The sequence below is a fragment of the Panthera leo genome, chromosome E2 (genome assembly GCF_018350215.1).
Source record: "Panthera leo isolate Ple1 chromosome E2, P.leo_Ple1_pat1.1, whole genome shotgun sequence".
Classification (NCBI taxonomy): domain Eukaryota; kingdom Metazoa; phylum Chordata; class Mammalia; order Carnivora; family Felidae; genus Panthera; species Panthera leo.
The window spans coordinates 7,766,280-7,779,326 of NC_056693.1; the positions used below are offsets into that span (position 1 = coordinate 7,766,280).

Here is a 13,047-nt window from a genome sequence, read left to right on the forward strand (position 1 = left end):
TAAAACATTTTTAAAAATTACAAAATGGTCCAACAAACGCCTGGGGCAAGAATGCACCTGCAAATGAGACAAAGGGTTAAGGACTCGGAGTCTGAACCCTGTCCAAGAAAGCACCAGTAAACACTACCAGGGCAATCTTAGAGGTCATATGAAACACAGACAGGAGAAACATGAGACATGCTGGCACATGCTGGTGGAGAAAGAAATGCCAGGTTAGAATAACTCGGGGACACTGCCCTATGTATTAAAAGCCACAAGGGCGCCTGGGTGGTTCCTTCGGTTAAGCGCCGACTTTGGCTCAGGTCACGATCTCACGGTTTGTGAGTTCGAGCCCCGCATTGGGCTCTGTGCTGACAGCTCAGAGCCTGGAGCCTGCTTCGGATTCTGTGTCTCCCTCTCTCTGCCCTTTCCGCCTCCCTCTCTCTGCCCTTCCCGCGCTCATGCTCTCTCTCTCAAAAATAAACGTACATTAAAAAATTTTTTTTTTATATATTAAAAGCCACAAAAGGGGCACCTGGGTAGCTCAGTCGGTTAAGCGTCAGACCTCAGCTCAGGCCATGACCTCGTGGCTCCTGAGTCTGAGCCCCACATTGGGCTCTCTGTCGTCAGACATTTTTTTAGTGTTTTTAAATAAACATCTCTCTCTGCCCCTACCCCTGCTCTCTCTCAAAAATAAATAAACATTAAAAAAAAAATCTTTTTTAAAAAGAGCATTTGGGGGGAACAACCGCCCACCACACCCCTTTTATGTCGTTTCGCCAGCAGAGCCACACGAGTGCGTCCCCTTTCCATAAAAGTGTCTCCGATCTGCCGTAGAGATTCCACTTTTAGTTCTGAGTCCCCGGGAAAAGAATTCAAACTCACCAAAGAGAGCCTGGATAACACTGCTATTTATTAACCACACTGAGCAGGAAGCTGCATGTGGAACATTTGGGGAACAGTTGAATCAACAGCCATACGACACCGTGGAGCGTCGCACAGCCATTACGGCGGCCCCGCGAGCCATTCGTGTGTGTTTCGGAATAATAACGTACAGTGAACGGCGGAAATTCAGTAAAGCCTGGGCACTGGGATTTCCTTGGAACCAAATCGACGGTTGCATTCGGCTGCTGAGTTGCTTTTTAAAACTCGGATGTATTTCAATATACTTTTGAATGTTTTTAAATAGACAAAGGGAGGGGGTGATCAACAGCAAAGCCAGGCAGTGGCCTCCCAGTGCCCAGACAGGGAAGACATTCCGGACAGGGAAACGGGTTCTATTTACATCATCCGGCCCTCGACTCCACTAAGTATTAGTTTTGTTTTCACTTCTAACATAATTTCTTCATGCCCCAAAGCTTACCGAAGGCCTGGCATCCTGACAAAGCAGCCTAAACTGCTCAGGGCCATGGGCAGATAAAGGCCGGGGGAGGATCCCAAGGCGGGGCTGCTGGGAGGACCAAGGCGGGGCTGCTGGGAGGAACGGAGCCTGGGGGGGGGGGGGGGGCGCTGGGGAGGGGACCCCTGGCCAGCCCACACCTGCTCTGCGCCAGGCCCCTCAGGGCAGACAGGTGGGAAGCACATGGCCCAATCCAGTGTCAGACAAGTTAGGGGGACCATCTAGCCCAGCCTGGGACAGGCAGGACGAGAAGACTACGAACAAAGGCACAGAGGCTGGAGAGAACTCGGCATGTTCCCAAACTGTGAGGCTCGGGGCGGAAACGGGGGGACAAACACAAGGTCAGAGCTGGCCCAGAAGCTCAAGCTGCACGCTGTGGGCACGGGAAGCCTTTGCGGCTGCAGAGGGGCCACAGGGGAAGGCGGAGTGCACCAGAAGGTAGCCCCCAGCCACAGAAACAGCAAGGACCGAGGGAAAGGACTCCTGGGGAGGGGACGTCCTCCCATCCTCACGGGACGGACACGGGATGGGCTGGCAAATCCTTCGGACAACCAAGGACACGGGCACTCTGGGCAAGAAGGGAGTTGCCTGGATGACAGAGGACCAGGGTGCTGACAGGCCCCTCAGCGGCCACTGCCCCCACCACCACCCCCGCCGCCGCCCCCTCCCTGGCCCCCGGCATCCGGCGCTCCTGACATCATGAGGAACAGGACGACGGGAATGATGTACATCCACTGTGGGCCAGAAAGGATGACAGACAGACAGAGACACAGAAACAAGAGAATTGAGTATGAGCAGCGTTCCCCCAGGGCAGGGAAGGTGGGGGCGCCGGAGTGAGGGGAGGCCACGTGAGGGAAGGGGGCCCGGGTCCCCTACATCACTACAGGTTGGGGGAGGGCAGGTGGGGTGCAGGGAGGGTGGAGGCGGGAGGGGGCTCAGTCCTCACTCAGGCCTCCTGCGGCGGCGGCGTGGGCCCCGGGGCGGCAGGACGCAGGGCTGTGAGCAACACGGCCCCCCCGAGGATGAGGTGCCACTGGGGAGGGAGGGGGTACAGGTCAGGGCTAGGGGTGGCCATGGGGTCCTGTGGCCACTGGGGAGAGCAGAGCTGGGGCAGCGGGCCCTCGGCCTCTCTGTGCCTCAGTTTCCCCGCAGTTCAGCTGTCAGGCTGCCCTGAGGTCAGGACCTACTGGCAAACTAATGGAGGCCCCCTCACCGGCACCCTATTCAGGGCGGTAGGACTTGGCATTCCCCACCCACAGTGGCCTCCGCCGTCCCCCGCCCTGGCCTTGTGGGACGAGCCTTCCGCCCTCGGTGCCCTCAGTTCCTCCCACCCGCCCCAGCCCGGCAGCACAAGCCGGGTCCCTCTCCAGCTCCAGACCAGCCTCCTGCACACCAACACCCATAGCCCTGCCTCCCTGAAGTGCCCCTTCGCAAAGCCGCTGGCGTCCCAGCACCCACCTTCTCTTTTCCCGATCTTCCCATTCCGCTGAAATCCCTGCCTCCCGCCCTGTTAACACCGGCCCGGCTCAGGCCTCGTCCCAGGCTCCTCCCAGAACAGACCCCGGCCTGACCACAGCCCTCCACACTGCACTTCCTGCGGACGGGCCTGTCTCTGCTCAAGACCAGCACCGCACCTGCCCCCAGCTTGAGGGGCCATCCCTGCTCCCCAGCACTGCCCGGCTCTGGGCCGGCCCATCTGCGGAGACCGGATGTCCCGTGACCGCTGCCAGGAGCAGACACGGCTCCACGGTCCTCACCTGGTCCGGCCGGGCCTCGGGCTCAGCCCAGGTGCCAGGGGGGCATGCCCAGAGGCAACAAGCGAGCCCCGTGCACAGGAGGCCTGGAGAATGAGGAACAGGCCAAGGGCCACAGGGGAGAGAAGGGCAGAGGGGGACTCAGGATGGGAGGGAGAGGGGCAGGCAGAGCTCCACTCACATATTTGGCGAAAAAGGACTTCTGTTCCTGGGGGTTCTTGGCCTTCTGGGCCTGTTCCATCTCCAGGCGCTCAATGAAGGCAGCCGTCTCAGGACTAGGGGCGGGCCAAGGAGGAGACAGGGTAAGGGGCTGGGCTCAGCCCACAAGGACACCGGCAGCAAAGGCGGCAGCAGGACGGAGACAATGCTGTCCATGCCGTGCCCTGCACCTGTACCCTGCGCACCCACACCCTGGGGCACCCGCACCCTGGGGTACCCGCACTGTGGGGCACCCACATCCTGGAGCAACTGCACCCTGGGGCACCACACCCTGGAGCTCCCACATGCTGGGGCACCCACACCCTGCCGTCCTCACCCTGGGGCGGTGGCTGGTGGCTGTAGCTGCACAGAAGTGTTAAACAGCTCCAGGTCCACATCTTCTACTTCGTGGCCCCTGCAGCCCCCGGGGTGTGTCACCACCGACACACCCACCACGTTGCCAGCCACATCCACGTGCAGCGTCAGCTGGTCCGACAGGTGCGACTCCACCAGGGAGCACTAGGGGGGGCAGGGAGGGGAGGGTCGCCACCAGACCTTGCCCGCGCCAAGACCCCCGAGCCTCCAGCCCCTCTCACGGGGCCCAGAAAGATCTTTCAAAGCCCTTCGTGGTTCCCTCCACCCTCGGGCACAGGCCCAAGCGTGACAACTTCCCCATTAGGCCCTGTGCTGCCCCATCAAAGCGCCCACCACCGGGACTGTCCCCCTCCAGCCCAGGAGACCCTTGAGAGCAAGGCCAGGCCTGAGTCTTCCCTGTCCATAAACGCTGGGGCAACAAACGGTGGAAGCCAGGCTGGGGCAAGTGGGAGGAGCGAGGATGGTCCTCATCACCGACTCACCGCGGGGACAAAGGAGGAGACGTAGCCACCGGCTTCTGGGCCGTCAGGGGCCCCAGGGCGCTGAGGGACCCGGACACGGTATAAGCCGTTCAAGGCCGCCACATCCTGCAGGGCAGAGGAGGGTGGCAGTGAGAGGGACAGCGCCTGGCCCCAGCCAGGCCGGGACTGCCATTGGGCCCGGGGAACCCTTCTCCAGTCTCGCTCAGCCAGCACTCCCCAATCCCTGACCCAGGAGTGACCCTCATACTGCTGGTGGGTGAGGCCCTGCTGGTGGGTGAGGCCAGGAGCCACTGGGCGCTCCACCTGGGGGAGAAACCACGTCAAGGGGAGTAGAGCCCAGCCCACTGATGGAGTGAGTCCCAAGGACACTCTTCCCACACCTGGATCCAGCTGCCCCTTGGCCCACCCCATATGTGGACTCCCCAATCGCACGAGCAAGAAAGTCTCTTGGGAGGCAGCTGCGACAAACAATCACGTGGGCGCCATACAGGAAGGCTGGCGGCGGTGCACCATCTCCCACAGGGAGGGCACGTGCCTGCCCAGAATGAAACCTGCCGTCCCCAGCCTCCCTTGCCACTGCACCTGGCCAAAGGGACAGAATGGAAGCGGACTGTGGCAGCTTCTGTGAGCTTTCCCTAAAAGACGGCTGTTCCCTCTGCCCCCCCACCCCACCCTCTTCTCTTTCTCTGGCCTGCTGCACCTCCCTGCCCCATCTCTAGGGAGGACTGAGCCACGTCTGGAAGGAGCCCGGCCCTCGAGGAGGCCATGGAGCAGGCTACGGCAGAAATCACATTCTTGCGTTAACCTTCGGTTCTTACAGGAATCTCTTTCTCCTCCCAAGCAAATCTCCTCCTAGCTGACTGCAAGGCGTCTTGGTTGAATCTGGAAAGGCGAGAGGAGCTAACTATATTAAACTTGGGGGAACAGGACGTACTGGGTACAAGGAATGGTCCGGCCAGAGGCCCTGCAGCACGTGTCTCGTGCTCCAAGGCACATGTCCCCCGTATCCCAGCAGAGCCCCAGGTCCCCTCCTCACCCGGAGCCGGCCCCGCTCCTCCTCATTGAGCTGCCGCTGTGACAGGGACAAAGTGCCATCCTGCTGGTTCCAGAGCAGCGAGCCCCGCTTCCGAAAGTGGGCACTGTCATCTGTGGGGAGTCAGGGCTCAGCGACCGCTTCAACCTTCAATCCTCGCAGTGACCAGGTTGCTTCTCCCTCCTGAGCGCCCCGCCCTCATCTTCCCACCTGCAACGGGGGGACACCCCCCACCAAGTCCTGCTCTCCTATCTCACAGGGCAGTCCACAGCAGACGTGTGAACACAACAGCTCCTAAGCCCTGCCTCTGCCTTGCCGGGCAGTCACCTGACCTCTCTGAGCCTCAGTTCTTTCACTATAAAATAGAGGGGCTTCCAACCGTTAGGCCATGTCGGAATCCATGGGGCTTTTCCGGGCAGATGCCAGGGACCGAGTCAGGAGGAGTGCAGAGGGTCCCAGGTTCAGTGTTTCAAACAAGTGTTCCAGAGTTTGGGACCTCAGACCTCCGGGCCGCACTGACATCTGTGCTCTGGGAATCTGAATGCCTGAATCCCAGTAGTTTAAGCTGGGCTGTAGAGCAGGTCCTGGCTCTGCCATTCACTTACAAAAGGACCTTATGCGATGCCCCTTTGAACCTCAGTTTCCCCTTCTGGAAAACGGGGCTATCCCTAACGCCCGCTGCGTTGCATGACTGCTGAGAGCACTTTTGAGTGAATACATGCAGAACATCTAGCCACGAATGCAGGGCACAAGGTGACTGGTCTGAAAAGTCTGCTCTGAGGTTATTACTGCTGCACTGGCCTTTCTGAAACTAGGATTTACTTTACAGGTGAGGGAGTATCCAAAGGTAGAGTTCTTACTCTCTCGTGCCCTCCCTGCCCCAACCGCCCCCAGAATAATCCAAACACACTCCTAGGGGCAAAGCTGGTAGTAAATGGATGGCATGTCTCACACTGGGTGGCACCAGACCCACGTTGTTGACTTCACCTGGCACCAGGTAAGGGCCGAGACAAGGAACGTTGCTAGACTCACCGATCTCAAATGAGTGCTCCAGCAGCAGCCCCACGGTGCCACAGCCCTCACCCTCTCGACCTTCTGCCCCCGCCTGCAGGTGAGAGAGAGGTCCCCCGGTGAGGACAATCAGAGCCCTCAGCAGGGCAAGACCACAGACCCCGGGACAGATGCAGGCTGAGGAAGGAACCTTATTTTCATACTCTTTTCCAAACATTGACACTTGTCCACGATTCCACTGGGAACCGCCCCTTTCATGAAAATTCATGATCTGGACCGTCCCCAGAAAACTAGAGCCTGCAAACAAGCGTAACCTTGCTTCTAAGGCAACTATCTCCAGGTCACTTTCACACCTAGCATCATAAACATTCATGAGTTAAAGGATACCTGCGCTTGCTTCCCAACCTAATATTCAAGTGGCCCCTTTTTTGCCTTTAACAGCCACAATAGCCACCATGCCTCCGGAATTCCGACCCTTATCAAGTACATACAAGAGACCACGCCCTCTGGGGGTGCCTGGCTGGCTCAGGGGATTAAGCCCTGGGGCTTCAGCTCGGGTCCGATCTCCTGGTTTGTGAGTTCCAGCCCCACATCCGGCTGGCGCTGATAGCTCGCTTCAGATCTTCTGTCTCCTCTCTCTCTACACCTCCCGTGCTCGTTGTCTCTCTCTTTCGAAATAAATAAATTAAAAAAAAAATATTCCACGCCATCCATTCCTCTAAGTTCAAATGTCTCCTACCTTTGCATCCCCCACCTTACGCCCTTGCACCTACGCAGCCCTCACACCTTCGCAAACCCGTGTCCAGATTTTAATCCTGGAACTCAAGATCCCGCCCTTCTTATGCATATTCAGGAACAGGACTCCGGTCCAATCACTCCAGAGCCCTTCTAACGGTTTCGTTTTAGCCGCCCCTATGTCTGATTCGCCAAGATTCCACCCGAGCCACACCTCCTCGTGCATATTTAAGACTGCGGATCCCTAGTGGTGTTGAGCGTTAACTTGAGGTTCTGGCCCCAACGGCGAATCCTCGTTTTCAAACCACCCAAAGTCCAGGCACCAAGAGTCCATCCGAGGCCCGCCCACTCGTGTATGTTCACGAGCTAGAGCCTTCCTAACTATACTCTCACTTTCACCTCTTCCTCTCTCCTGGCCCTGCAATGCCTCGTTCCCACCTTACCCGATGTAAACACCCGAGACCCAGGATTTCCGTCAGCCCCGCTCCCCGTCAGGGTTAATGAGCACTCACCCCCCGCAGAGCGGTCCCGGACCGGCAGCCGCTGCCCCGCGCGCGGCTGGGGGCTGCTGCCGCCATCAGCAGGAGCAGGAGCAGCCGAGTAGCCACAGCGCCGGCCGCCGCCATTTTCACCCCTTCCCACCAGGCCAGGGGCGGGAGTGAGCTCGGCGCCTCCCATGCGCCTGCGCCAGTTCCTTGCGCCTGCGCACTAGCGCCCGCCACGGGCGTCTGACGTCACAGAGTGGCCGCCGCCACGCCCAGATCTAGGCACCTCCCCGGTCTCTAGGCACCGCCCCCCTAGTATGACGTCACAAACGGGCGTCTCTTTGGTGAGTTCAAACAGGGTCCGCCGCGTTGTGACGTGATAGAGTCCGCGGCCCCACCCGTCCGTTTTCTCCGCAGGCACCTGCCTTCGCTCTCCTCATGGGGCGGGGCGTTGCGATGATGAGGGGGCACGAGACTAACCCGGCCCCGGGTGGAGCAGGTGGGATGACAGGTGAGAGGCGGAGCCGGGCCCGGCAGGGTTGGACCAGGTGAGGGAACCCCGTGAGGGAGGGGGCCGGCGACGCGCAGACTGATAGCCCCGATTCCCCTACCCTCAGAGCGCGGCTTCCCTGGGCCCTACCAGATGGGGGACCCAGGCCCAGCCTCCTGGACTAGACCCCCGAACTTCGCCCATCTAGAATGCCCCCTGGTTCCAGCCTTTCCCACGGGCCGGCCCGGACGGCTGCAGCGCCACCTCCTGAGCGGCGAGTTCGATCAGCTGCGAGACTTCCCCATCTTTGAGAGCAACTTTGTGCAGGTGTGGAGCCCCAGAACCCCTGACACCGAGCCTGCGCTTGAGGCCTGACCTCCTGACTTCAGGAGCCCCTGCTCTGCCTACTTCCGACCACGCTCCCATAACATTTATCTCCTGGAATTCCGGAGATAATTCCAGGAATTATCTCCTGGAACCCCACCCCCCCAGACCTCTAGACCTTTAGCTTCTTTATGAACCCTGGCCTCTGATTCCCTTGGTTCAGTTTCCCTGACTTAACACCCGGATGACTCTTGACCTCTGACCCCGGGATATCTGACCCCGGACTTGGTGTTTAATAGACTTGGTTCATGACCCTTAACCCCACCAATCCTACCTTCCGTCTATCTGGCTTCTAACCTCTAACCCCTGGCCCCAGGTGACCCGGTTAGGAGAAGTCGCCAACAAGGTCACCATGGGGGTGGCAGCCTCCAGTCCAGCCCTGGAACTCCCAGACCTGTTGCTGCTGGCCGGCCCTGCCAAGGATAACGGACGCCTGCAGCTCTTTGGGTGACTGTCCCCATCCCAGCCTGGACTTCCGCCTTCCCCAGCTCTGGGCATCCTGGGCCCCCTGCAGCACCTCCTGTCACACAGATGACTCCCAGGGCGAGGCGTCTTGGATGGCTGCCAGTCCTCTGTGGGTGGCCATACACTCAGGAGAACAAGGGCAGGGTGATACACAGGGACCGGAAATCAGAGATAGAGGGACGTGAGAGGGACAGCCCTCAGCCCCACGCTGGCAAGGATCAGAAGAATAACCGTTTATGTTGTGCCTGCCGCATGCCAGGTGCCCCCTAGGCCATGCACATAATCTCATCTCTGGCCTAATCTTAATATGATGGGGCCCCTTAGCCCCATCCTTTGAGGCTCAGAGACCCACAGTGGGTCAGGGGTTGGTTGGGATTGGAATCTCTGGCCTCCTCATCATTACCGACCTCATTCTTTTTCTTTTCATGTTTCTTTATTCTGAGAGAGAGAGAACAAGCAGGGGAGGGGCAAAGAGAGAGGAGAGAATCCCAAGCAGGCCTGACATGGAGCTCGATCTCACAAGTCGTGAGATCATGACCTGAGCCAAAATCAAGAGTCGGACACTTAACCGACGGAGCCACCCGAGTGCCCCACTGACCTCATGATTCTTGGGCTCCAGTGCCACACTAAGCACCACCCCTTCAGGTCTTTCTTTTTTCATTGAAAAAGTAACGCAAACACACTCCAAAGTACAGAACATACACAGCACAAAATAACACCTTTCTCCTATCCTCGGCTCCTGCCTCCAACTCCGGCTGCAAATAACAAAACTCTTCCATACGTGTAGTATATTTACAGAAACAATGTGCCGATGGCTTTCACTTTTTTGACCACATCTCAACAGTTAAAAGAAAGGGAGGGAGGGAAGGAAGGGAGAGAGAGAGAAAGGGGACACACACACACACACACACACACGGGTCCACAGTCCTTTATCTACAATTCTGATATCTAAAAAAAAATCTGCAGCCCACTTGGTGGTAGAATCAGATTCTGACCTACACTAAATGGAGGCTCCCTGCAGCCTTTATTTATCCCCCCCCCCCCCCGGAGAAGCTGAGAACACTTCACAAAGGAGCATGCTGATGCCTTACGGAGCGCGGGCATATTCTTGCTCCTTCTCAGTGCTGTGCATCCCACCAGTTAACCTCACTGCTCCCTGAGGCATGACCCGCAGTGGGGGGAACTTAGGATGGTGCCGAGGGGTGCTTGGACCCCCATCATCTCCTTCAACACCCCCCCCCAAATAAACACACCATCAGGATAAAAACACCGAGCTTGCTCTGAGAATGAAGCATCGAGGCTCAGTCAGCCCCTAGTCCCTCACTTCTAACCTGTCGTGGGCCAGTCTCGACAAGCACCCCTCGGTGCTCACCCCTCCTTTAAAAACCCGCAGGTGCGTGCCCCATGCCGCTTTTGCACGCTGTGCCCTCCCCCACCAGCCCCGTATCAATATTCATTTCATGTCAACGGAAGCGCAACCAGCAGGCCCTTTTCTGGACACACACGAGTAAATACTCTGCCCCCTTACACCCCACTTGCATCTAGTGCTGTTACCGTATGGCAGGGAATGTCCTCGAATGAATGCCTGCCTCCCTGGGCTCATATCCTGGCTTCACCTCTTCGCCACTGGCTCTGGCCAGGTGCCCTACTTGTCTGTGCCTCGGTTTCCCCATCTGGAACATGGGGACAAGAGGAGAGCCCACCTTGCAGGGCTGTCAGGGGATACGCTGAGTAAAGGGCCATGAAGTGCTTGGGACAGCCCCTGGCCCAGGGTGAGCACCTTGTAAACATAAACTGTTATTCTTCCACTTGGGGAATGTAGTAACAGATCGAGCCGCCTACTGAGGGACACTGATGTTGCGGCTGGTGTCTGGGGGTTACGGCCAGTGTGGTCCGCAGAGGGCATCCAGGCGCACGGTTGTGAGGGCGTCTGTAAGATAGGTTCCTAGAGGTAGCATTGCCGGGCCAGAGTGGGGGGTGTGGCTACCCAGTGTGGTGGTTAAGAACACAGAGAAGACTTGGGTTCAAATCCCCGCGGTGTGACCTGGGCCAAATTATCCACCTTCTCGACAAGCATCCATTGAGCACCTACCACGGATGTGAGCTGGAGGAAGGGCGGGGGCAGGGGGTGGGGGGAATGGGGAGCAGCTGTGAACAAAATGGAACCAACGTCTCTGCCTTCAAGCTCACCTCCTACCGGGAAGGCAGACAGAAGCAGTGGGGTGAGGTCTGTGCAGACGTATCAGAGGGGGTAGGGGATAGGGAGGTCTGCAGGGCGGACACGGCCGCACACAAGCCTCAGGTTGTAAACAGATCTTCTCCCTGAGAAGATGCTTTTGAGAAAGCCACGAGCGAGATTAAGGGGCCAAGCCAACGGGGTGGCAGGGGGAGGTAGGAGCAGGGCTGTTGCTGGGGCTGAGTGAGCGAGGGGAGTGAGCAGAGAGGGAACAGAGGCGACAGATCCTGCGGGGTCTGGTGGTCAAGGTGAGGACTTGGCCTTTTCACCGAGCCACGGGAGGGACGTGACGCTCAGGTGCTGATGGGCGCCCTCTGGCGGCCGCGTGGGAACAGAGCGCGGCGAAGGCTGAGCCCGCGGCCCAGGCGGGAGAACCGGGTGACGGGGCCCGCTGGTCGCGGAAGGAGTTACAAGTGGTGGGTTCGGGGATACATTTGAACGGTGGAGCCGCCAGGATTTGGTGGCAGGATTGGATGAGGATGTGAGAGCGAAAGTTGGGCGAGGGGCAACTCCATGATTTCTGACCGAGCAAGTGGGAGGATGTAGTTAAGGTGGGGAAGACGAAGGGGAGCAGGTTGGGGCTGGGGAGAAGGTCCGGAATGTGGTTGATGGACCTGTTATGTGTCCGTTGTCATTCTCACATCCAACGGGGAGTTTCAAGAAGGCAGCTGTCTGTTAGAAGGGCCAGCGGGAGACACAAAGGTGCTTTGGGGGTGGATAAAAGTCGAAGTGAAAAAGGCCTCTTTCTGGGCGGGGAGAGGGGCGCTGGGGTGGGCGGCCCCGACCCTGTAGGCGCCCGGGACCGCAAGGCTGTGGAGCCAGGGAGGGTCGGCACCTGAGGTCGCCCCTTCCGCCCTCCCAGGCTGTTCCCCCTGCAGTTCGTCCAGCTCTTCGTCCACGACGAAAGCCGCTGGCAACTCAAGGTCAAGTTCCGCACAGGTCGCGCCTTCTACCTGCAGCTGCGGGCCGCACCCGAGACCCGAGACCGCGAGTTCGGCCAGTGGGTGCGGCTGCTCTACCGCCTGCGCTTCCATTCGGCCCAGGGAGCCGTGCCCTTCACGCAGGAGTACCCGACGCTAGAGGAAGGCGAGGAGGAGGACGACGACGACGAGGACGAGCTGACCGAGCGGGAGGCGGTGCGGGGGAGGGGCAGGGGGTGGGCGGGACTGGGGCTGGGTTTCGGGTCGGAGGAGGAGGCAGCCGGGGAATTTGGACTAGTCTGAGGGACAGGCTGGGGACCTAGGCTTTGAGTGTGAGAGGGGACCTGGGGGCCTGGATGCCTGTGTTGAGAGTGGCAGGAAGGCCCAGACTCCTGAGTCCTGAAAGGGTATGAAATCTGGGTGCCGAGACCGCAGGTTCTCAAGGCAGGGCAGGGTCTGCAGGGCCTTGGGTCCACGAGCCCCTTGGCCACATAGTTTCCTAATCGGGCACCCCAGCCCCCAGCCTCTCTCCCCTTGACCTGCTGCGGTGGAATATGGGACGGAACACCTGGGCCCTGAAGGGCTGGGGTGGGCCAGACTGGGTGCCCAGTTCCCTGTAAGGCCAGGGGGAGGGGAAGGGCCCCCGTCCTTGAAGAAGGGGGCATTGAAACCCGTGGGGCCTCTTCCTCTGGAGACACCCCACTCCCCCCACCTTCCAGATAAGCACCGAGCCCCCCACCCACCCACCCCAAACTGCCGGTACATCTGCAGGTCAAGGCCTCTGAGACACTCTCTCTCTCTCATACCCAGCTTCAAGCCATGGAAGCCAGACTTGACCCACAGACCTCTGAACTCTGGGGACTCTGATTCCTCCACTAGGCTTTGAGGTCACCAAAGGACCAGAGATCAAAGTACCCTACGTCGGGGCCAGAAAGATGAATTATTAAAGTTAATAAAGATCGGCCACTTAAGAACCAACAACCAGGCCCTGAGCAGTTTTGCCGTCGTCACCGATCCAACATGGCTGCCTTACAGAGTAGCTTTGCCAGTATGGCTGCCTCAGCCCGGTGCTCGGCCCGGCGTGTGGCTCCTGGGGCCACC

The 13,047-nt window shown here is 59.0% G+C and overlaps 2 protein-coding genes across 5 annotated transcripts; one reads left to right on the forward strand and one right to left on the reverse strand.

The window, feature by feature from the left end:
- Positions 1-872: 872 nt before the first annotated feature.
- EMC10 (ER membrane protein complex subunit 10) lies at positions 873-7,666 on the reverse strand. 2 transcript variants are annotated; one of them, XM_042919408.1, is made up of 8 exons: positions 7,479-7,666; positions 6,253-6,325; positions 5,224-5,333; positions 4,188-4,292; positions 3,668-3,849; positions 3,314-3,407; positions 2,325-2,411; positions 2,042-2,112 (listed from the first exon to the last, which is right to left on the reverse strand). In XM_042919408.1, exons 1-7 carry the CDS (start codon positions 7,590-7,592, stop codon positions 2,325-2,327), a joined length of 765 nt encoding a protein of 254 aa, XP_042775342.1. In that variant the 5' UTR covers positions 7,593-7,666; the 3' UTR covers positions 2,042-2,112. The 2 variants fall into 2 exon arrangements, with proteins under 2 accessions (XP_042775340.1, XP_042775342.1); XM_042919406.1 differs by lacking the exon at positions 2,325-2,411 and having other exon boundaries at positions 873-2,112.
- A 151-nt stretch (positions 7,667-7,817) lies between these two features.
- On the forward strand, positions 7,818-12,927 carry FAM71E1 (family with sequence similarity 71 member E1). Of its 3 annotated transcripts, none has more exons than XM_042919409.1 (5): positions 7,818-7,962; positions 8,069-8,268; positions 8,642-8,772; positions 11,889-12,162; positions 12,757-12,927. In XM_042919409.1, the coding sequence occupies exons 1-5, from the start codon at positions 7,890-7,892 to the stop codon at positions 12,811-12,813; spliced, it is 735 nt and encodes a 244-aa protein (XP_042775343.1). In that variant the 5' UTR covers positions 7,818-7,889; the 3' UTR covers positions 12,814-12,927. The 3 variants fall into 3 exon arrangements, with proteins under 3 accessions (XP_042775343.1, XP_042775345.1, XP_042775344.1); XM_042919411.1 differs by having other exon boundaries at positions 7,819-7,962; positions 8,168-8,268; XM_042919410.1 differs by having other exon boundaries at positions 7,822-7,962; positions 8,150-8,268.
- The last annotated feature ends 120 nt before the right edge of the window (positions 12,928-13,047 follow it).